Genomic DNA, 23,251 nt, shown 5'->3' with positions numbered 1-23,251 from the left:
GCACAAAACACACACATACAGTCAACACTGCAAAATCACTTAGATCACATTTCTTCTCTATTCTGTTTTTTGGTCTGAAAAACAGCTCAACCTCTTGAGGACGTCTGCATGCTTCTATGCATTTAGTTGCTGACAAGCAGGTGTACATCCATCCATCCATCCATTATCTGAACCCAGGTCGCCAGTCCGTCGCAGGGCACACACACCATTCACTCACACACTTATACCTACGGGCAATTTAGACTCTCCAATCAGCCTAACCTGCATGTCTTTGGACTGTGGGAGGAAACCGGAGTACCCGGAGGAAACCCACGCAGACACGGGGAGAACATGCAAACTCCGCACAGAGAGGCGGGGGATTCAAACCCAGGACCTCCTTGCTGTGAGGCGGCAGTGCTACCCACTGCACCATCCGTGCCGCCACAGCTGGTGTACAGGTCTACCTAAAACATATAAACACAAAGAGAATATCTTACACATATACAAACACATAGTATACCCAAACATGCTCTTGCACACGTCATACAGAATATCTGTTGTAGAATTACATTCAACCAATACATACAGCCATACACACACAGACACACATGCACACATCTCTATCACTAATACACACATGCACAAATGCACCTACACACAAATGCACACACACCTTTCTCTCTCTCAGATGAACACAAACACACACACATATATCACACACAATGTGTGACACAGTCCAAGACCAGTAATTGGTGATCAAGAGCAGGGATGGCCCAGGGCCTGTCACTACCCTGTCCCAGTGTCTGTATCCTCAAAGCAAGGCCGTTTCAAGCTGTCAGAAGAGAATGGAGAAGAAAGCGCTCCCGCCTGACAGTCACGCAGAGGAGAATAGCTCTCAAGGCCATTACCCGACTCAACGCAGACACCTCCACCCACAGCTTTCTCACTTACCTCAGTAGACAGTGGCACCCGTAGGACTCTCTCACCAGGTGCACAACCGTATGACGAGTACGCACTGAGCATAAACTCGGAAGCCTCAAGGGTTTTTCTCTTTTCTTAAATTTCTTAAATAAATACAAGAGTTGGACTGGAAAACACACAAAAATGCAACTGAACAAAAGTGAAACTGAAGCGAAAACGATCCAGGCGTCTTGGTTTAATTGCAAACTCTGTACTGTTACAAACAATTTCACGTTATCTATGGAATACACGTAGAGAATCCTGCGGGCGCCACTGTCCAAGTTGCCTCAGACAGGGTGTGTGTGCTCACACAGGCTTTGGTGTGACACAACTATTCAGGAAGTAGGTTGGAACCAGAATGGGCGATGGTAAACCCAGCCCCTTGTTTCTACCCCCCACTGCCTTTTCCTCTCCTCCTTGATGAAGCAGCCTCAAGCTTGCACATGATTGCGGAAGACCGGCTTCATACCCCAGCTAGTAAAAGTCAAGTGGCCCCTGCTGTGAAATCCAGCTATGCCAGTGTAGCATGGTTAGCTTGGCTGGTTTGCTGGTGCGGTGAAGTGCGGCGAAGGCTTGTAGCAGGTTACTGTGATAACACTCCTGACATAACCCTAAAATTAAAAATAACGTTGTTGGCTATGGGGGGTAACACATTTCTCCAACAAATGTATAGACAAGTGAAAATGGCTTGAGAATGGAGCTGGTCAAGCTGCTTATAAGCTGGGTATGAGCTGCTCAACCAGCATGGTCAAGCTGGTAAGAAAGCTGGTCTCGCTGGATATGAGCTGGTCAACCATGAGCTGATAGCTGAGCAACTGGCTACCAACTGGCTACTAGGTTTCAAAACCTAGCTTGAGATGGTCAAACTGTATCAAGCTGAGAGCTTAACTGAACTGGTCAACCAGCTACCAGCTGTTTCAAAACCTAGCTTTTTTCAGCAGGGCCGTCCACCAAAACTGCCACCGTGCTCTCTCTTTCATCACGGAACACCCGTTATTAGTCCCCCGCCACCAGCCCACCTGCTGTAGCCTGTGCTTCGCTCCGGCCTCTCAATTTGTGGAGTTTGGTAGGAACGGGGCTCTGGTGTCTAGCACAGGAGCCATTGTTATGAAGGATGAAATGGCATTCCAGCAAGTCCCAGCCCAACCTGAAGTGCAATCAATCACTGCCTAGATACAGTTTCCATGGCCGTGCAGTCTAAGGCCTCAAATTCAATCAAAATTTGTATCTAATTATGACCCGTGATTAAAGTCAAGAATTATTTTCAAACAGCATTTTTATTGATGAAGGCAATAAGCAGAAATGTTCAAATCATTTAGCTTCCTCTTAACTAAACAAGTTGGCTGCAGGTTTTTCAGTAAATGTTGCTATGGAATTCTTTAGAACTACATGTCTCTATTTTTTTCTGAGAGGGCTATAATAAGAGTGCATTCTGTTTCAAACTTAACATTTTTTTGGTGTTGGTGAAAGTAAAGGAAATAGATTGAATCATAGCTAAAGATTGTGAACCATTGTCAGTGCAGTCTATTGCCTGGGCAGAACAAATTAAGTAAAATATGTGATTGTTTTGTATTTAAATACTTCTCTGTTGCAATTCCCTGGAGCCAAGCAAGAGGACCAGAAGGAGGGGTTTGCACTTTTTGAGAGTATTTCATATGTTCCAATACACCAGACAAGCTCAGTAAAAGTGTAGGAAAGTGTTTGAATCCAAAACAATTTCAGTACGTATTTGACCTAGGTCTGGTTACCAGGCTGTGCAGAACAGACTGTTTCAAATTGTTTCATTTTAAACTTTAATCCCATCTGATCCTAATCAGTCGAGGTTTCAGAATTGTCAGATTCAAAGTCATTTCATGTTTGGAAGAAAACGAGTGTACAAAATGGAGGAGGGTTACATAGGTAATGAAGGTGGTTTAATGACCAGCTCATAACTGCAGTGTTCTCCAGTCACGTATTATTGACTTGATTTGTCACATTGACGTTCATTTGCTGTTCCGGCCACAGTGAGTGAGGGTCCACCCTTTGTGTGTTTATAAGATACTTGGCCTCCAGACTGGCTTTTTTTTCAATATGGGTTGTCTTGCCTTTTAAAATTGTAATTTGGCCACTCCTGATCCCAAAGGTCTGTGGGCTGTAGATTTTCTTTTTTAACAGCAGCTGCTCAGCACCTGGTGTAACAGGTGCCAAAGGATTCTATCCAATCACTAGCTCCGATTATATAATTAAGGAGGTTTGAAGAGGCCTGTGTACCTCAGCGGACCTCCACTGGACTGTGCTGTAAAATCCACATTCATTACGGCGAATGGAAAGGAGCTGACATTTTTTACAACCTCTCAATATCCTGGCTGTTGTCTAAAAATCTCTCTCCTGGAACATCCTGGGGACTTGCAAATGTGCAATCTTGCATGTATATTAGAAATTAGAATGTGTGTTTACAGAATATGCATAATTGATCCGTATTATGTTCTTACGTGTGATGTATCAAATGTATGCATACTATATATAGTAAAACATGTGAAATACCTTTTTTTTAAAACAATTTTTCTAAGGAAAAGCAACACGATCTCAAAGTCATTTATAGTTTAGGTGAAGTCGAATGTACATTGTACATTATGCTATGCTGATATAATTGGAATATATGCAAGTGAATTTTAGATGTCTTTTAAAAAATGCATGCATGGCTCCATTACATTATACATCATATATTATACATTATACAGTGCATTCTGAATATAGCTTTCCAGTATCATAATTAGTCATGCCATGATTACATTATTCAGAGATGGGAAAAGTATACATTCTTTGATTTATTTTATTGTATTTATCTTGCTATTTGTTTATAGTATTGCATCTAGGGCTCTATAACGATAGTAATACACGAATATGCATAGAATGTGTTTTTATTCCTTTGGGTGTTGGATATAAAATGAGTCAAACTCTCATAAACCCAATGCGTCCCAATGAACAACATTGTTTTTGTGTGTGTTCAAAATCCATATCATAGTAAAATAATTACATTTTTATCTTTTACCATTGACTTGTTACTAACCACAAATACTTTCTTGGCAAACACCTGATCATGATCAGTAGTAATAAGACGATCCAGCATACCTGAAGTAGTTCAAGAATTATGACTCTTACACATGTACATTTTGAAACATCATAAGAAACAAGCAGACGCCTGACCACCTTTTAAACACTTAAAATAATGAACCACCTGTTTTTACTTAATAGAATTCTTTAGGCCAGACGACCATTGAAACACAAATCACTTAAGACAATCTGCTTAAATAAGCTTTCAAAGAGCTCTTGGAATATGGCATAATCTTTTCTCTATATTTTGTATGTTTTCTTTTAATGAAGTCTCTTAGTTAATTGTATCTGTATGAAAGCCTGCCAGGGTTAAGAAATCCATTAGAGGGGTCGCGTTGAGCTTTGCAGTATAATTAATTAGAGCTAACCACATCACTGTCACCATGGAGGCCATTTCCTTTTCTTAATCGTATGGCTTTGTCAAAGAGCCTTGTTGTGTGAAGTATCAGAAAATGGAGATGTAGGGTGTGTTTTGCCTGATAATTTCTTCTTTCTTATTTGCTTTGTTATTACTGTACCATGCATAATGGTAAGTCCCTTCTCATTTTGGCTGAATGTTTAATGTAAGAGCAATGAAAGGAAATATGTGTATATACTGTACATACCACTGTATGTACGTGTGTGCAAAGAGGGGGTAATGCACCCAAGTGCACAAACTGACACGATGCAGCTACGGGACTTATCTAGTTCATTGAGCTGAAAAAAAAGCCAATACAGTTTGATCCTCACCTTCAACCAATAGAATGTTATTAAAAGCTTTGTTTGTGAACTGGACACACGCAAATCTTAACATTTCTTTTCCGCACAGTTTACATTTTCAGTGCAACAAAAATTATGATTTCACCAGAAGCCAGATTAGCTATAATCTGTCTTTAGCTATAAGCTATGGCCCCTCTTGTTCTCAATTAATGAATGAAATAACAAAAGGCAACAAAGTATAATCAAATTAGCATTAATCGGTTATTCTCTTTGTGCCTCCATTGGTGGGAAAGTATTCAGTCAGTCCACTATATCCTTCTGTCTCACCTTCCTGCCTCTATATTTGTCAAATTAGACTCGAAGACAGTTCTTCGATTTTTTTTTTTTCGGCTTTGTACTTTAGGCCGGGAGCTTCATGTATAATACATGAGGATTGTAAAACTTATCCTCTTTGGCTGGTTTTATTGTTATTCCCTGGAAAGAGCTATATTTAAACTTGTGTAGGTCACAGTCTTTCTTCCACGGTGCCGTATCACCTGCAGAGCAATGAGCTCCCTGGCTCCTCAGCTTTTTCGAAAAGATAAACTCAAAAGTAGGGCTAGCACACAGTTCAAGCAGAGAGTTGGTGTGAGGAGGCTTAAAGTGGCTCAATCATTATAACCGCTGGGCTAAATAAGTCAACATTTTTGTGAGTTTGGGATTTTTGTATCATGAAATAACCTCTCCCTGATTACAAGGTAGAATTAGTTGAGAGACAGGACATATGGACATACTTCTTTTTCAGGACTCTCGCTTAAGGTTTTAAAAATGATACTTATAGTTTTGGACCGTGTCCCAAACTACATTACATTCCCCCCAAAAGAGTGACTCTCACAACTGCACATACATTTATGCGTCTAATGTTATATACTGCATATGTTTGTGGTTGAAAGCAGGAAGTTGGGTTTTGCTGTATCAGTGTACCATTGCTGAATGGCTACCCTTCAAGTAGAATTAGTTCAGTTTAAGTGTTAAAGTATTCCTGATGAGTGATATTTCTTGGCTCTGTACAAGAACTCGTTATCCATCCACTTTGTGCGAGCTAGTCAGTCAAGTCCAATGGTTTATTTAGCTGTTTTTAGGCTGAAAGATGTACTTAGATGTACTAAAGATGTGCATTATGTTGCACTGCTTGTAAAAGGTTACTGCTCAGAAAAGGTTACCAAAATGACTGTTCACTCTGTCAGTCCATCTGTGCGAAGGGCTTTAAGTATTTGCATAATGAGCAAAGTCAATGAGACAAAGCACATTCTCACGATGCTTAGCTGCGTTCCGAATGATGTCATCCGTTTCATGTGTCACTTCACTGCATGAGTGTGCAGTGCTGTTATCGTTCTGTATGTGCACGGAACATCAGGTACTTGCTCAGGGAGTTTGTAGCACATCCTGTTCATCGTGATGTAATTATCCGAGTATTCAAAGTTTTTCTTACTTTTGAATTCAGAGTAACAACAGTCTGCAAACAAATGAAGTAAATAACCTTTTCACCTTTTTAACTCTAAAGGCCAGTTTGGCCAGAGTGTTGCTCAACTGAAATCAAAGCACGTTCATGAGCATTCTATTGTCGTCCGATGTGGACTACACTCGTTGTCCTGAGCAAAAAGTATAAACACTTTAGTCGCCCAGAGTATAGACCCAATGTCGGTGCTACCAGCGACATCCATTGCATGTCATTGGTGGCAGCAACACTCTATCTCTAGACTATAAACTGGCCTTAACCATCATGTACTGCTGTCACAAATGTTGTGCCATGGAGTCTCATCCTTTGCCTGCTGTTGTGTCTGTGCAGCGGGGACAACGTTCATCTTCGGCAAAGGAGGAGGTCTCATCACTTACATCTGGCCCAACAATGAGAGGCCCAGCACTCGAACGGACCGCCTGGCCGTGGGCTTCAGTTCCACCATCAAGGACGGCATCCTGGTCAGGATCGACAGCGCCCCGGGTTTGGGAGATTACATCATGCTCCACATCGTGAGTAGCTCTGACCCTGCCTCCACCTGCAACCTCTACTCACCTCCTGTGCAGTGTCTCACGGTACAACTCACTCATGGTCTCGCAGATGGTATACTGTATGGTGAACTATGGACCCACTGACTGGGTCTCAGTCACTCACAGTATGGTGTATGTATGGTGAACTATAGAACCACTGACTGCATCTCAGTCACTAAAAGTATGGTGTACTGTTTGGGGAACTATAGAACCACTGACTGGGTCTCAGTCATTTACAGTATGGTGTGTACGCTCATCCAAAATGGTTCCAAAAAGAACCCTGTGATTCCATAGAATAACCCTATCTCATTCAATGAAAAATGTTCTTGATCTGGGTGCTTTTACACTTCACACCTATGATAGAGGGTTCCATAAAGAACTAACAAGGGTTCTATTATGGAGACCCTTTTTTCTGAGAGTGTATTGTATGGTGAACTATATAACCACTCACCAAGTATCAGTGTCTCAGAGTATGGTATACTATAGAAGCACTATATTATAGAACCACTCACATAATCTCAGTGTCTCACTGTATAATCACTCACTGTGTTACGGTGTGTCACTCTATGGTATAATATAGAACCACTCACACAGTTAGTGTACTGCAGTACAGTATGCAACAGCACCATTCACTGAATCTCACCATCTCACAGTGCAGTATTCACAGACCTCAGGCCTAAGGGCTTGTTTTTCTGATTCAAACCCACACAGATTCTGTGTAGACTCCCTGCTGCTTATAGCACGTGGATCACCTCATCCCAGTGAATAGGACAAGCCATTCATATCAATGAAAGATACAACCACTGAAAGAAGAAAAAAAAAAAGCAGGTTTTCACAGCAGCAAGCAAAAAAAAGTCTGTTCTTATAGAATTGCAGCCAAGGTGTTTCAACAGCACTGAAATATTTTGGTATATCTTGTGCTTTCAAGGAAAGAAAACACGTCTTAGTGTGCGCTCTGGGCCAACCTCTACGCTCAGACACACAAACCGTCTGTCTCCTTCTGACATCTGTGCTTATTAATAATGAATATGTGAATCTGAATCTTTTGCAAGTCCAAGGAGAGTCGTAGAAGTGCGCATGTGTGTGTTTTTGTGGTGGGTGTGTGTTTGTATAGTCATTTGAGTAATACTTTTTTGGCATCAGTGTAGAGGCATTTCCATGGCTTTCACACTGATCTGTGTTCGGCACAGCCTGCGCTAGACATGTCAAAGGTGGCATTCGACAGTGCCAGCTGTGTGTTCTGACATTTACACATAAATGAGAAAACCGTTCCACTCTCGTGCCAAAGGGGATTTAGAGGCGCCTCCCGTTCCATTTACCGGGCACACGAAAGCCTGCCGCACTGGATTGGCTCATGAATTATTGACCCTGTCCTTTCATAAGCAGTCCAACGGGACGGACAGAGGGTGGACCAGGGGGGTGGGGTTGTGCGGTACTCAGAGCGTTTCCCTGTGGCCTCTTCCTGAGGCTCCATCTGCCCCGCAGTTTTTCTGGCCACGGTCAAACGATAGACTGTAGAAAAAATATGAATCAAGTGCCAGTGACGTCACCCGCTGAGTATCCATGGGCTCGTGAAACCTGTTTTAAAACCGCGGGACTCATTTTCTGGGGGCTGCCATTTTGTATTATTTGGAGTGCAAGCTGTAAGGAAATGGGAAGCCCCTATCTGGACATGAAGTGGATGTGACGTCCATGGGCCGGCGAAAAGTGTTTTTGAAACCATGGGAGCGGCACCCCCATATTGCACAATTTTGAGCCAGAGACGTGGAATATGGAGAAGTGGGAAGGCCTTATATGGGGATGAAGTCTGCCAAGTGCGGCTCCTCCTCTCTGTGAGAGGTCCAGTAATGCACACTGTCCCTGATTCATCTGCAAATTATTCATGTATTGTGGTCTTAAAGTCGGGGTAGGTCATTTCTATTGGTAATATTTGGTGAAATTCTCTTCACATTCCAACAGCTAGCAATAAACCAACTGCTCTGAAAAAAGTAGGTGTAATAAAGTAAAGATGTCCCTAATAAAGTGCTTGGTGAGTGTAGATGTAAAATGGTTAAACATATACAGTATGCATGTACATGCCATGAAATAAAACTCTTGTACAGACAAGAGTACTTGTCTGTACTTTTGTCCCATATTCAGCTTTTGGTCTCAAATCCAAATGCCTGAAATAAAAAGCAAAAAGAACTCATTTAATTGTACTGATTCCCAAACTTTTGTTGGGACGCTTCCTCTTGCTGTTCTATAGCACGTTGGGTTTGAATTTAAACAATAACTGTAACCTGTTGAAATTGTGTCATGGTCAAGCGCTTGAGTTTCCCTTGCTTTGCTAGCCATATGCTAGATCTAAAACTATTTCCTCAAATCCATTTGCTGCTGGAAACACCTCATAGTGTATCCCCCTCGTGCACCTACTACGGCGCTTAACTTTATGTTGTAGTTTCACGCATTTACTCCTTCCGAGTAAGCTAAGTATTAATGGCTGCTATCAGTTGTTTTCCTAATTACTTGCCATCAGCTCTTTATTGCCTGAACCTTTCCATCTGCACTTATGTAAGTCGCACAGGATGAAATGTCTGCTAAATGTCTAAATGCTAATGTAATTGGGTAGGCTATGTATGTGCGGAGTATGCGCAGATTTCAAATGAAAAGGCATTTTATTAAGCCATTCAAGATGAAAAGAAAAGAAGAACATGATTGCATTGCGAGTAGATGCGTTCGGTGAATATTTACTGCTTCGGTTGAGCTGGGAATTTAAACAGCGTTTGATTAGGACTGATTCCGTCTTATTGATTTTTATCACCACATCTGGGTTATTCTTAAATCCAAAATGTTTACATGTGGTTTCCACTATGAACTGACTTTAAAAGACATATATTGCTTCCTCCAGTCTGTGGATTGAAGTACCCTTTTCAGATTTTCCATGTTTTATATTAAGGCTATTTGAAATATGGTTTAGGGATCCGGTTTGTCCTTTTGTTTGCCATTATCGGCAACTTGCCAATAACCTTAACCTAAAATTACAGTGACAGTTTGGGTATTGTTGTTCCTCAGTTGTTCCCCTGTTATTATCTCAATTATTGTCATCGTAAACATTGTCTTAATTATTGTCATTTTAAATCTTACAGTCGGCAGGTTTTATTGATGCAGATGTTATTGCATCTGTCAGCATTTTTGAACGTTGTCAAATAAGTGTTGGTCTCAGTGTTGGTCTGCTTCAACTTACAGTCTTCTCCCATTTCATTAAACAGCGTGTTTTGCTCTGAGCTCCCTGTACACTTCACCTTCCTCATTTGGGGCTAGTCCCTGTGAAGTTTTCCTGGTAAGGAGTCCTTATAAGCACTGCTTGGTTTGCTTTTGTCCCAGTGACTAAACAGCTTTGTAAGCAGACATTTCAGAGTCTTAGGAGCAGACCAAATACATATTATTATTTCGGATTTAAATACATTATTTCACTTTATTGAACTTGTCTGGTGTATTGGAACCTATGAAATACTCCCAATAAGTGCAAATCTCGCCTTCTGGTCCCCTTGGTTGGCTCAACTGCACCAGGGAGGATCAATCGAGCACAGAAAAGTATTTAGATCCAAAACAATGCCATAGTTGCTTGGGAGGCCAAGCGATCTTACGGCTGGAGGAAAAACCAGCAGTGACTGACATGAAACCATCATTTGAGCGGCAGACAGGAAGCAGTTCCCTCCGCCAGCCCCTGCTTTCCTGAAATCTCCAAGGTGGCTAAGGACCGAAACGGGAGCGGCCACACCCGTGCCATCTGCTACCAAAAACTTAACTGCTGAGGCCCAACAGGACACTGGTCAGGAAATACAAAGGTGTCACAATGAAGAATCAAATCGTCCGGCAAATTTATTTCAATTCCTCTCTCGTCGCCTTTTAAGTCCCAAAAAAGTAATTGGAGAAACGTATTTTTCTGGGGCAGGGGGAGGATAGGTAAAATGAAAAGGAAGTGCATTTATAATTCTTGTTTCCTCTTTTCCTTAAGTGATACGAGAGGCTTGCTGTGGTGCTCTTGTGCGAGTTGCGGAACAGTGTTTGCAGGGAGATGCTCTCTAGTAATTAGCAGTAAACGCCTTCATCCCAACCGCCTTGCAGCACGCAGCGAATGCATAATAAGGGTACAAACAGCACACATCTGGGATTGCTTCGCAGAGCGGGGGCTCGTCGAGCACCACATTTTTACGTGCAGATGGTCAGGCGGTTTTGCGTGTGGTGTTAAAAAGAGCTTCCCAAAACCACTGACCGCCATCACATTCTCTGTGCAGGAAAACTAATCTTGTATTTTTCAAAGCCTTAGAATTTTTCATGCAGCCATTTGCTACTTTGGTCTATTCTTTACTACTAGGTTTTTGATGGATTTTTAACAAACATAAATTGCATTTTGACTTGGACTTTGGTATATCATTGAGTCCAATACAGTATTGGCTGCTTCTGACAGTATTGAGGCATGTGTTAGTCCTGGGATGTGTGTCAGTGTCAGACCTGGGTCAAATACTGTATGAAATTGTTTTGGATTCAAATACTTTTCTCTGCTTTACTGAGCTTGTCTGATCTATTGGAACTCTCAAGAAGTGCAAACCCTGCCTTCTGGTCCTCTTGGTTGGCTCAGTTGACTGCAGTTTGAAATTGAGCACAGAAAAGCTTTTGAATCTAAAACAATTACGTATTTGACCCAAGTGTGGTCAGTACTGGAATGGAGTATATAATATGCATCAGTGTTGGGATGTTTAAATCTTATTATTATTATTATTATTATTATTATTATTATTATTTTGTCATTACTGGATTGTGAGTTACATTTGTGTATTTTAGGTGAAGGTAAAGATAACTGTGTACTGTGGTAGAGCTGAAACCATGGACTCTGCTCACTCTTTATCATGGAGTTGTGCATACTGGCTGAAACAAAGGCTTTAGTTTCAATCACCTCTAATGACATTCACGGGAGTGCAGACAAGTTTCATGACAACTTTACATCAATTACATGCTTTATATTAGATCTCTGGGACCAGTCTATTGCAGTATGATAATAATGACAACGTTATATTCATGTATATATTTTATGTATAATTTATGTATATGCACATATCCACTTGCCCAGGTAATTTCCATTTTAATAAGTATGTATTGTATGTATGTCCTGGAAAGACTGACCCGGGATCAGTGGGCATGCTACAGCACGGGCTGACAGCCCCTGCATTTCCCGCTGGTATGTCGAGACCATTAAAGACAACTGTTTACTCAACCCTGCTGCATTGCGTAGTGGGCTATGGAGGAGAACAAGCCTCAGCACTAATACAAACTGAGGGTTGTCATGCTGTGCAATGATTGCACTGAACTACCTGAAGCCTTCGAAAATTTGACCCATAGAAACCAGGCCTGGGTAAAATACATAATTGTATTCAAATACTTTCAAATATGACTCCGTTTATCTTGCCTGGTGCCATTGAGCCATCCAAGAGGACCAGAAGGTGGGGCTTGCCTTTTTTGAAAGTATTTAGGTTCCAATTCACCAGTCAAGCTTTCTCTGTAAAGCATACTGTAACTTTTGTATAGATACATGCTATATAAATAAATGCAGATAGTGGGAATAACATTTTTTTCCCAGGAGCGTCATATTCACGTGCTTGTAAGGTGAGTGTAAGGTGTTAACAGGCCAACGCCTTGTCAAAGCTCCTCCCTTCAATATCTTCTTCTTTCCCACTGCATTGATCACACCTCTAATCACTGCATTGATCACACCTCTAATTTCACACATTTTATATGCATAAGGTGGAGCTGAATAGTTGCAATGGACCTGGGTAAAATCCTTAATTGTTTTGGATTCAAATAGTTTTGTACGCTTTACTGAGCTTGTTTGGTGTATTGGAACCTGTGAAATACTCTCAGAAAGTGCCAACCCCACCTTCTAGTCTTCTTGGCTCCAGGCAAGATCAATCAAGCACAGTAAAGTATTTGAATCCAAAACAATTACAGGTATGATGCCTACAATAGAGCTGAATACTTGTAGTAGCAATTCAGGGAGCTCCAGCAGTGCTCCACAGTGGATTCAAACCCACATGCTTCTGATTTCAAGTCCATAGGCTGATATGTTGCCCTGCTATATGGCTGCCATGCAATTGGTCTGGTTATCGAAGATTTGGTACCCTGCTAAAAAAAACTGCTCAGGTTTTGAAACAGCCAGTAGTGTTTGGCCAGTTCAGACCAGCTCCCAGCTCGACATGGTTTGACCAGTTCACGCTATGTTTTGAAACAGCTGGTAGCTGGTTTGTTTTGGTCAGAACAAAGCTACTAGCACTAGCTGGCCAGCTCATATCCAGCTTGACCAGCTCAATTTTCAAGCTGGACTTTACAGCAGGGTACGCTCTCATTTATCTCAAGATATGTTTGCTCTTCTTCTGTGGTGAATACGCTGCCAGGATGTGGAATGCTGTGTGGTGTTTGTTTTGGCAGATTGTGGTGAAGGCGTATTTGCTGTAAAGAAAAAAAAAAAATTATTTTTAATCCCTTATAGCCACGTGAACTGCACAGGATAACAGCCTCTTATTTAAACAGGAAAATGTATGCAAAAAGCATGCAATAGTAATAATGATGAACAATGACTTGGCCTTTTAATGAACCTCAACCCAGCCCATAACCCTTAAAAATGCACACAGCTGCTAGTGTATTCAAGATTGCAATCTGTTAGGAACACTGCTGTTGATATTAGTTACCCATAGGAGGTTGTGGCGACATCGCCGGTTCATTTTCCTCTGAGAAGTAAGTGGCACACACCCATCACACACTGCGTACACGATGACTTGAAGGAAATTCGCAGGCGTCCTCTTGTGTACCACCGACCCACAGCCAGGCAACACATTACCCAGCCAGAGTCGCAAATCCCATTACCCGCTCGAGGTTCTCCACTTTAATTTTGTGGAAAGAAAGTACAAGTTGTAGGTAATTGGAATCGCATTCCCGACAAGTCAACACAGGGGACCCAGAAATGAGATTGGAGGAGAATAAATATTGCATTTTGCGCAGCGCCGAATCTGTCTTCATGAAGCCTATGTTCCAGACTGGGCACTGTTTCAATGTCTGAACCATTGTGGGGGAGTAATATATTTTTTTAAAAAGCTTTTGTGGTAATTTGCATAATATTGAAAAAGTTGAAATTCCCAGTGTTAAATTTAGGGTGATATATTCCTGGGATTCGGATGAAGGCAGTGCATTTTTTCCCCCTGTTTGGGAATGTCAGACCAATAAATGATATTCTGATTGAGTCAGTGTTTCTGTCCTTACAAGTCCCTGCGGATTTAATCCAACTTTAAGTGGGGAAAAATTGCCCTTCCCTTTCTAATCAACTCACAAACACAACATTAAGATTTCCTGCATGTTTCTGTTTGAGATGTTCATCCGGCTTGGCTCCCCTGAATACGCCGTCCTCTGAAAGCGAATTCAGCATCGCTGCATAACATCACCACCCTGGTGTTTAAAACCCACTTGAGGCGTCAAAGGACTCCACGGGCCGAAGGGCTTGTGGTTGCACACCTCTTTGATGAGCCTCTCCTTTAATCCTTTTACCTTTGATTTATGAATCGATACCTCAGAGCTCAGTATTAAAGCCTAATACCATCCGATAGCTGACCTGCCCTACCTCTTCCCTGACTTCATACAGGGTTGGTGGGGGCTAGGGCAGGGTGGTCATCTGATCCTTTTATGATTGGAGGGCTGGGGTTTTGGCACCTCTCTCACTGGTCGTTAATTAAATCAATTGAGTCGAGGGTCAGAATTCCTTGTTCACCGTCTTCTCAATGGCGGCTGTTAGTTGGCGCCCTCCAGGGCCTGTTTCTCACCATTGACTGCAGACGACGCCGCTGTAATCCAATGCCCCTCAGGCCATTTGTGTTCTGGGCCCCGGCTGTAGGCTGAAAGCTGGCGGATGAGACCCGCATTTAGAAACTGAGCACAGCTTCTATGGGCTGGGTCTCAACGAGAAGGTTGTAGCGGTCATTGGAACCCTCAGGACTTATCCCGTGTGGGGAAAGCTAAACCGGGAAGTTCCTGTTTTTTTTATACATAGGTGTGTGTGTGTGTGTGTGTGGGTGTGTGTACATGTATGTGAGTGTGAGTGTGTGTGTGTGTGTGGGTGTGTGTGTAATCTTGCCTGGTGCAATTGAGCCAACAAAGAGGACCAGAAGGTGGGGTTTGCACTTTTTGAGAGTATCTCAATGGTTCCAATGCACCAGAAAAGCTCGCAGAGAAGTATTTGAATCCAAAACAATTTTCGTATTTGACCCAGGTCAGTTGCACATGCAATCCTGCCTTGAGGAGAATGTGTTCAGTCTCTGCTGATTCCGGTCACATAATTGGATGTTCAGTGCTACAAGAATCATTAAACGTTTGTGGTATTGGTCCACTGTGGCACAGTGGGTTGTGTAAAATCAATATCTATAAATTATATTATTATAAATATATAATAGTTATTAGCAGCAACAATAACACAGTTGTAATATTGTAACATAATATTATTTTGTCAATATAGCCGTAAACACAGGGACAGAGCAGCAATAAAGCACTATCGATTCGACAGCATCAAATATTTGGGCCCGTTCCCATCAACTCTTTGTGGACGTGACTACGAGGCTCGTGACAGCAATAACGCGGGGCACAAAGGCTGTCGTCAGCAGGGCGGCGGAAGTCGTCAGAGTTTTGCAACGTTTGTAAGAGAGCCACGCTTGGGAACGCTCAGCTGTGAAATTTGCATAGGCCGCAGGCCACCACGAGTGGCCTCGTCCGTGACAGCCGTCTCCAGTGGCAGCCATTTCGGCTCCAGTGCCCGCGCTCCAGTGCGGTCCCCAGTGCCGGGCTAACACCACCATCAGCATCTGTCACTCACGGGCTCCCAGCCCTGTTAGCGCCCCCAGAATGCCACTACTGTGGGTATGACCTGCGGAGGGAATAGGAGGAAGTGAGAACTCATCAAGCTGTAGCAAAACAGCACAGCGCATACCCACACTCCCCTGTGGCTCAAGTTCTAGTTTGGCGCCATTGATGTATATTTCATGGAAAAAAAAGATGAAAAATTCAAGGAGCAACACAAACAGTTTTTTTTTCCCTGACAACTATTCCTCGGGGGATGGTCGTATATCCTCCGCATTTTAAGTCGTGCTTGCGCGTTCTGTGAGTGTCTGTGTGTTCGTGTGTGTGTGTGCGTATGCGTGCATGTGTGTGTGCCTGTTTTTGTAAGCATGAATCATGAATCAAAATCGATGACTCCTTTTCCCATTATCCACGCTATCAAACCGCTAATGGTGTGAAATGAAACTCCTCTGCTACACTCTCGCCCCATAAAAACTGCAAATTAAGTGTGAAGGTGTTTTCAGCAGGTACATGTATGCAAAGCTCAGCTGTTTAAGACACCTTGATATTTCAGTCACCCCTTTGAAATATACCGCGCCACCTGATATCTTCTCCAAGGCCATGTTTGTGGAACATTCTGGAAATCTTTCTCTCCTGCGGTATATTTTGAAGCTACACAGTTCAATGTTCAATCACACTGCTTCCTGTCGCAATCATGCTAATCTCGTGATATACTGTGAGCCTCCTGAGAATTATTTAATGCTGCCACTCAGGTCTATACTGTGATTATTGTTCTTACAACGGTTATTTTGCTTGGATATACAGTAACATTTGATAGAATATTGACTTATTTTGCAAATGAGACCGAGCCGAGACAAGGACAGGAGATAAGACCAATGAAATTATAAACATGAAATCATATTAAAATACAAACAATATCAAGGAACATGTGTAATTCCATAAGACTTAATATGGAAAGAAAATATATGCGTAAATACAATTGTATGTTCTGCAGGGAAATCTATCGATTAACCTTTTCTCAACCCATTCACGTACATACTGGATATTGTTCTGTTGGGATATGCCATCATTCAGTAACAGTGCTGGGTCAGTATGTATTCATTAGAAGTGCAGCACTCATATCGGCGCTGTGTCAAACCTGCATGTGCAACACATCAGTGTGAAAGGCTGCGTTTGCACAGTCATCGACCAGCTTCTTTACAACAGCCTTCCGCTTCATTAAACTAGTATTAAGGCCGAGACCAAAAGTCAATGCGCTCTCCAACACATCAGCAGAGAGAGAGACGTTCCTAATAAAGGGGTGTTGCGACACATTGGCAGCTCTTTCAAATAAAAACATTCTGTCTACACAGCCATTCGCAGACCTTGTCATTTTGGCATCTGTCATATTGCAGCGAATTGTGACAGCTCGCTAAAACCTTTTCTTGGGCTCCGTTTCTGAGTCACGGAATAATTTGGAAGGCTTTGATTATGAACTTTGTTGCTGTTCCTGGGAAGACGCATTCACAACTTCCGCTGTGAATATAGAGCAGGGAGAAGGGATTTCCAAAATTTAAACTGCTAGTTTGTTTGAGATTTTAAAAAGTGTTCAGATATATTTTTTCCTCTGTCTGCAAGACAAAACTCTACTTTTCCGTTTGATCTTTTCGCTCTGAAGAAATAAAGAAACTTATTTCTTCTGCTTTTGCCAGCAGGTACCTAATCCTAAATGAATGCATTTAGAAGGAGCCAAATTCCTTCACTCTGCCTTTTTGAAAGCAGCAGATATATTATTTCCAGTAGATTTATTCTCTAATGTTGAAGTTTATCACTCGGGCAACGGCAATTCATCATCCTTCTCTTGTCGATAATCCAAAAAGAAGTCAATTTGCTAAATGTGCTCCTTTCTTATTTATATATTTCTGAACGTGACAGTCGCTGGTGAACCCAGCAGTGAGTCGTCCCTAGAGCGCAGTGCTTGGTGGGATATCGCGTGGTGCAACAGCTCGACGACACGCTGACTTTCGTCTGTTGCCACGTTCACATCGGTTCCTCCTGAATCCCCGCGTTCCTTTATCGTCGTCGTTTCGGTACTGCTTTTTTCTTCTTCATCAAACTCACAGAGAGAGAATAGTCTTTCCAGAAAGAAGGAAACGATTAGAGGCAATTTAGTGATGAAACTGGAAGAAACAGCCAAACTAGTAATTTAGTGAGTCAGCCAGCCAGTTACTTCGTCATCTACTTAGTCACTCACTCTCTCGGTCAGTTAATAATTCTCACTCCCTTAATCACTATCATATAAATTCACTCATATACCCACTGTCTATTAACTAACTCATACACTCCCAAATTCAATGGCTTCATTCACTCATTAACTGATATACTCATGAACTGGGCAAATTTATCAGCAAAGTAGTCTTAGTCTTTTATGGGTTCCCCTTTAACTCAACCTTAATGTGAGCTGTATGTTCCAATAGTTAAACTGTTTGAAACTGACTGTGTGGCAGAGTGGTGTAATGTGTATCACGTAAAGTTTGTGGGTTCAATTCCCATGTACAGCATTGCTGTTCCCTGTGGTATAGCTGGATTTTATAGGATTCAACTCAGCCTTAACATGAAATGTACTGTATGTTCCAATAGTCACACTGTACAGAACTGACATGTGTGGCATTGTGCTGTAGTAGGTATCACCTAAAGTTTGTGGGTTCAATTCCCAGGTAGGAGACTGCTGTTGTAACCTTGAGAAAGGGACTTAGCCGAAATTGCTTCAGTAAATTTCCTGCACAAACGGAAAAGTTGTGTGGGTCACCCTGGATCAAAGTATCTGCTAAATTCCATATCATGTAGTGTACTGTAAGAAAAATGCAATGTCTTTCTATTTAAACTCACATGTTTCAGAGAGGGGAGTGCTCTGCAGTTCACACACTGTTTGGGACCTAGCTGTGGAGTTGAGATGGGTCACAAAAGATAGTGACTACTTTGTTTATAATTGATTGTTTTGACATAAAACTGTAATTCCATTTTTGAACATAGTATAGTATATCAGGCTAGTTTATGGTTGTGGAATGTTTTGGAATTCCCTTTGTGGATGGCCAGTTTGTAGGTTTTGGTTTTGTCTGCGCTCTCCATACAGTGTGGAGAAAATAAATTATTTCTCTACTTCAAAATGGTAGCCCTCTGGAAGCGATGTCTTTGGAGATTGACAGTCATCATTTTCAATGTTCTTTTTACAACCGACATAGTTCTTCAAACACGCTTTTTTCCCCAATTCCTACTTTGTGTCTCTGAAATCCTTCAAACATTTCTTTGTGGTGTTCTGTATCTTACCTGACGCCTCCTGACAGTTTGATATATGTATCTACACTCTCAAGGATACGGCAGGGAATAGTCTTTGACTTGAGGCACTTGTATCGCTATTGAAAGCAATTTGGATATTGACTGTGACAATTACACATCACAAGTAATACAATCGCATCAGCCTTGGTGGTGAGAAAGGTCTCCTTGCTGCTTGTACATTTTAGTGCCTTTGTCTGTTCTTTATTCTTCCACAGCAGGTAGCATGTCTTGCTTTTGATTAGCAGGTTCCAGTGCCGGTGGTTGCCTGTTAACGTGGCCAATGGTGGAGGGTGTGTGTTTGCGTTGGAGGCAAGGTGTGTGTGGGTGGTGTGGAAAGGGGGGGGGGTGTTTGGATCAGTAGAATCCAAATTGAAATGGTTACAAATATTTCAGAACTACAATAGCAGTGATAAAGAAAACTGTGAGAGTAGGGTGGATGTCGAAGAAGGGGGGACAGCAGGCTAGCAAAAGGGAATTGACTTCATTAGTCAGGGCTCTAGCTGAGTGCTATTCCTTGTCACCCAAAATTACATCTAGATTATTGTGGCAAGATGTACAGTTCTGCTGTGCTACATGTTGTATTCAGCCAAAATATATATATATTTTGTGGAATTGAACTGGGGCGGCACGGATGGTGCAGTGGGTAGCACTGCTGCCTCACAGCAAGGAGGTCCTGGGTTCGAATCCCCGTCGGCCAGGGCCTCTCTGTGCGGAGTTTGCATGTTCTCCCCGTGTCTGCGTGGGTTTCCTCCGGGTACTCCGGTTTCCTCCCACAGTCCAAAGACATGCATGTTAGGCCGATTGGAGAGTCTAAATTGCCCGTAGGCATGAGTGTGTGAGTGAATGGTGTGTGTGCCCTGCGATGGACTGGCGACCTGTCCAGGGTGTATTCCTGCCTTTCGCCCAATGTATGCTGGGATAGGCTCCAGCCCCCCTGCGACCCTGATCAGGATAAGCGGGTTCAGATAATGGATGGATGGATGGATGGAATTGAACTGGGCAGAATGGCCGCAGGTAGTGCAAGAGCTCAGTATGTGATATTCAATCATTGCATTACATTGCAGTATTTGTTTGCTTAATGGGCTTTCGAAGCTGGCCTTTTCGAATTGTTATCTACTTGTGCAGTGAAACGCTTATTCAGTTTAAGTAAAAGAACAGGTTAATGCTCATGCCCGAAACCGCAAAGCTCTACCTGGGATCTGTGCCAAAAGCTTACCACAGACATAGCTTTGTATCCCAACTCTTTAATAACTGCACTATATGCTGCTGCCTTGGCCTGCTGGTTCAACATGTCAGAGCATTCACTTGGCTAACAATTGAAAGCTCTTGAGGTTGTGCCAAATGGGTCAATAAGGGACATTGGTTTAGAAAGGTGAAATCAGTATCTTGATGACTGTATACTTCAGGGAATCAACGTTCCAGGGTAAAATGAAGCGCACCAAAGATGGGCCTGAATGGGCTGTTATCATTCTAAAAATGTCTTGTTTTCTTATGTTCTCACCAGACCTAAGTCAACTGCCTATTTTTTTCAGATTCAAATACTTTCCTGTGCTCTATTGATTATGCCTGGTGCAATTGAGCCAACCAAGGACCAGAAGGCAGGGTTTGCACTTCTTGAGAGCATTTTATAGGTTCCAATAAACCAGACAAGCTCAGTATATAGTATAGAAAAGTATTTGAATCTTCAATAATTGCTTCAATTTCACATCACATTCCTCAAGATTTCCTCTGTTGAAAGAGTAGAAAACGTAGGTTTATTAAAACACAATTTAAAATCATGTTTTGCTTTGGTGCTTACATATGATAGTGGGATAGTAGGAAGTTCAGGCTGTTCTGAATTTCTTTCATCCTCCCTGGTCTAATTCTGGTAATTTGCATACATGATATATAAAAAAATCTGATGGATTGTTGTTCAGAAATGTGTTTTACTTAAATATAGAATGTTACCCAGCAGGTAATACTTAAGTATATGTGTGTTATTTTTTATACAAAATCCGCAGAGCTATAACAGAACTGCTGATATTTTTGGGGGTATTAAAAAACAATTTAGGGTAGCCATTTTCAGTAGCTCATTTAGAAGTACTGTAAGTGCTCTTAACTCCGGTATCGTGTACAGAAAATGCAAATGTGTGGCAAATTCACCCTGCAAGCGTCTTCTCTTTCTGCTCCCTGCTGGAGGCAGGAGACAGCAGGCTTCCTCCGAGCCCAGCATTGTGAGGAAGATGGATCTTGTTTATTTGCGGAGTTTGCGGAGACCCTGACAGCTGCAGCAGGGGGAGTATGGCTAATGCTGATAAACCGCTGTGTCCTGAGCTGTGCCGGAATGAGCATGCGCTCACAAGCCAGGGAACGGCTTTGGATTGAGACCCACCATCGTCGACCCTCAGCCACCACATCCGGGTACCACAGAGTCTGTACCCTCCAAGATGCTTAGTTCCTACCAGACCTGGGTCAGTATTCATCATTGTTTTGGATTCAAATACTTTCCTGCGCTCAACTGACCTTGCCTGGTGCGATTGAGCAAACCAAGAGGGCCAGAATGCAATTTCTGAGAGTCTTTCATAGGTTCCAATACAACAAAGTCAGTAAAGAATACAAAAACATTTGAATCCACAACAATAATGTTTTTCAGCCAGGTCTGGTTCCAACATTCCTTCATCCTCTCAGAGTTGCCAACTTTGGTCAGCTGGCTGGAGTGAGATTGGGTGGAGGCATTTGAGTGAGATGGCAAATCGACAAATCGTTCATAAACATCTCTCTAATGTTTATGAACCTGTGAACAGATACAGCAACTTTGTTTTAGTTTTATGTTATGGAGACTGAACTCCAGTCTGAACTCTGAACTCTGGGTGTTAATAAGGCATATCGATTGGATCTACACAATCTCTCTGCTACCACGCCGGTGGCAACAAACTGTGTGACACTTTTGGCACATCATATATTCCACGCCAATCCATGCCCAGCCCACAATTCGGCATTTTGTGCAAGAATCAATGGATTGGATTCAAATACGTTGCTGTGCTCCCTTGACAGGTACAATTTAGCCAACCAAGAAGACCAGAAGGTGGGGTTTGCCATTCCAATACACCAGACAAGTTAATTAAGTGTAGAAAAGTATTTGGGCCTAAAATAATGACGTTTTTGACCGAGGTCTGGGCGGGAGGATAGCCCAGCGGCCCCCGTTAGGCAGAAGCATGTGTGTGACACAGGCCGTGTGACAAGCATGAAGCGAGGTGCCATTCTCTTGTTCACTCGCCGCGTGCGAATAGAGACAGCTCTTACACGTGGAACAAAGCCAATGAGTCAGACACTGCCAGTGAAGCGGCGGCTTAAGAAAATAATTTTTATTCATGTTGCAACACAGGCCATCTAAAAACATGAGGGATCTATGCACATTTATGTCAATATTTAGAAAACGCTGTTCCTTATACCTACACTCAGACTCTCTTGCAGTTTCATTCTTATCTGCTGATGTGGTGATATAAACCCCAGGATATCATACTAAAAAAAACTGCATTTAGCAATAAAACGATAAATGATGATACATTCCGAAATGTAGCAAAATAATGTCAAAGAAATTATGTATTCTTTCACTTTCCAGATATGATGTCTTAGGCGTATTAGATGTTGCCGGGATACGTTCCCTAAATGCAGAATGGCCGCACACAAAACGCGGCACACTGCCATTCGTCTTATCTTCCCCGACAGCTCCGGGCCTGTGAGCCCAGTGCGCTAGGAGCCCGCGGGGCTCAGGTCCGTGTGTCTACCGCTCACCGGCTGTGCTCTCCACCATATTCACATCTGATGCAGCACAGCACTGTGGGTCTCTGTGGTAGAAGCAGGGAAGCCATTTTCTCCCCCTGCTCAGTCAGAAATTTCAAAGATTAATATCTCTGGGGCCATTAGCATTTGTCTTTATCGCCCATTTTTCTCCCCTGCTATTGGCTGTGAGAGCGTAGAAGCTCACGACATGTATGCTTACAACGTACCCGAGTTTTCTTCTGCTTCCAGCCATTTAGGGTCTGAAAGTAAATTCTCTGGAGAAGAAATCATTTGGTTTTCTTGGAGCCTGTCATTTAGGACAGAATGCATACAGTCCCCTCAAAAGTATTGGAATGTACATGAGATGACAGATCCGTATGTCAGCTTTTATTTCCTGGTATATACACTGAGATGTGTTAAACTACTTAGAACATGGCACCTTTGGTATCAGATAACCTAATTTTAGGTGAGGAAAATGTATTGCAACAGAGAGTATTTAAGTAAAAGAAAGTAAATAATACTTAATATTTGCTTGCAATAACAG

General features: G+C 42.3%; 1 protein-coding gene across 1 annotated transcript in view; it reads left to right on the top strand.

Moving 5' to 3' along the window:
• Positions 1-23,251, top strand: part of LOC133128076 (neurexin-3a-like) — a 396,336-nt gene that overhangs the window by 287,551 nt on the left and 85,534 nt on the right. The window contains exon 18 of the mRNA XM_061241322.1: positions 6,560-6,741. Within this exon, the coding sequence (XP_061097306.1) occupies positions 6,560-6,741 (182 nt within the window). The remainder of the gene's footprint in view (positions 1-6,559; positions 6,742-23,251) is intronic.

The sequence above is a fragment of the Conger conger genome, chromosome 5 (genome assembly GCF_963514075.1).
Source record: "Conger conger chromosome 5, fConCon1.1, whole genome shotgun sequence".
NCBI classification, from domain to species: Eukaryota; Metazoa; Chordata; class Actinopteri; order Anguilliformes; family Congridae; genus Conger; species Conger conger.
This window is presented reverse-complemented; position numbering and strand designations above follow the sequence as displayed.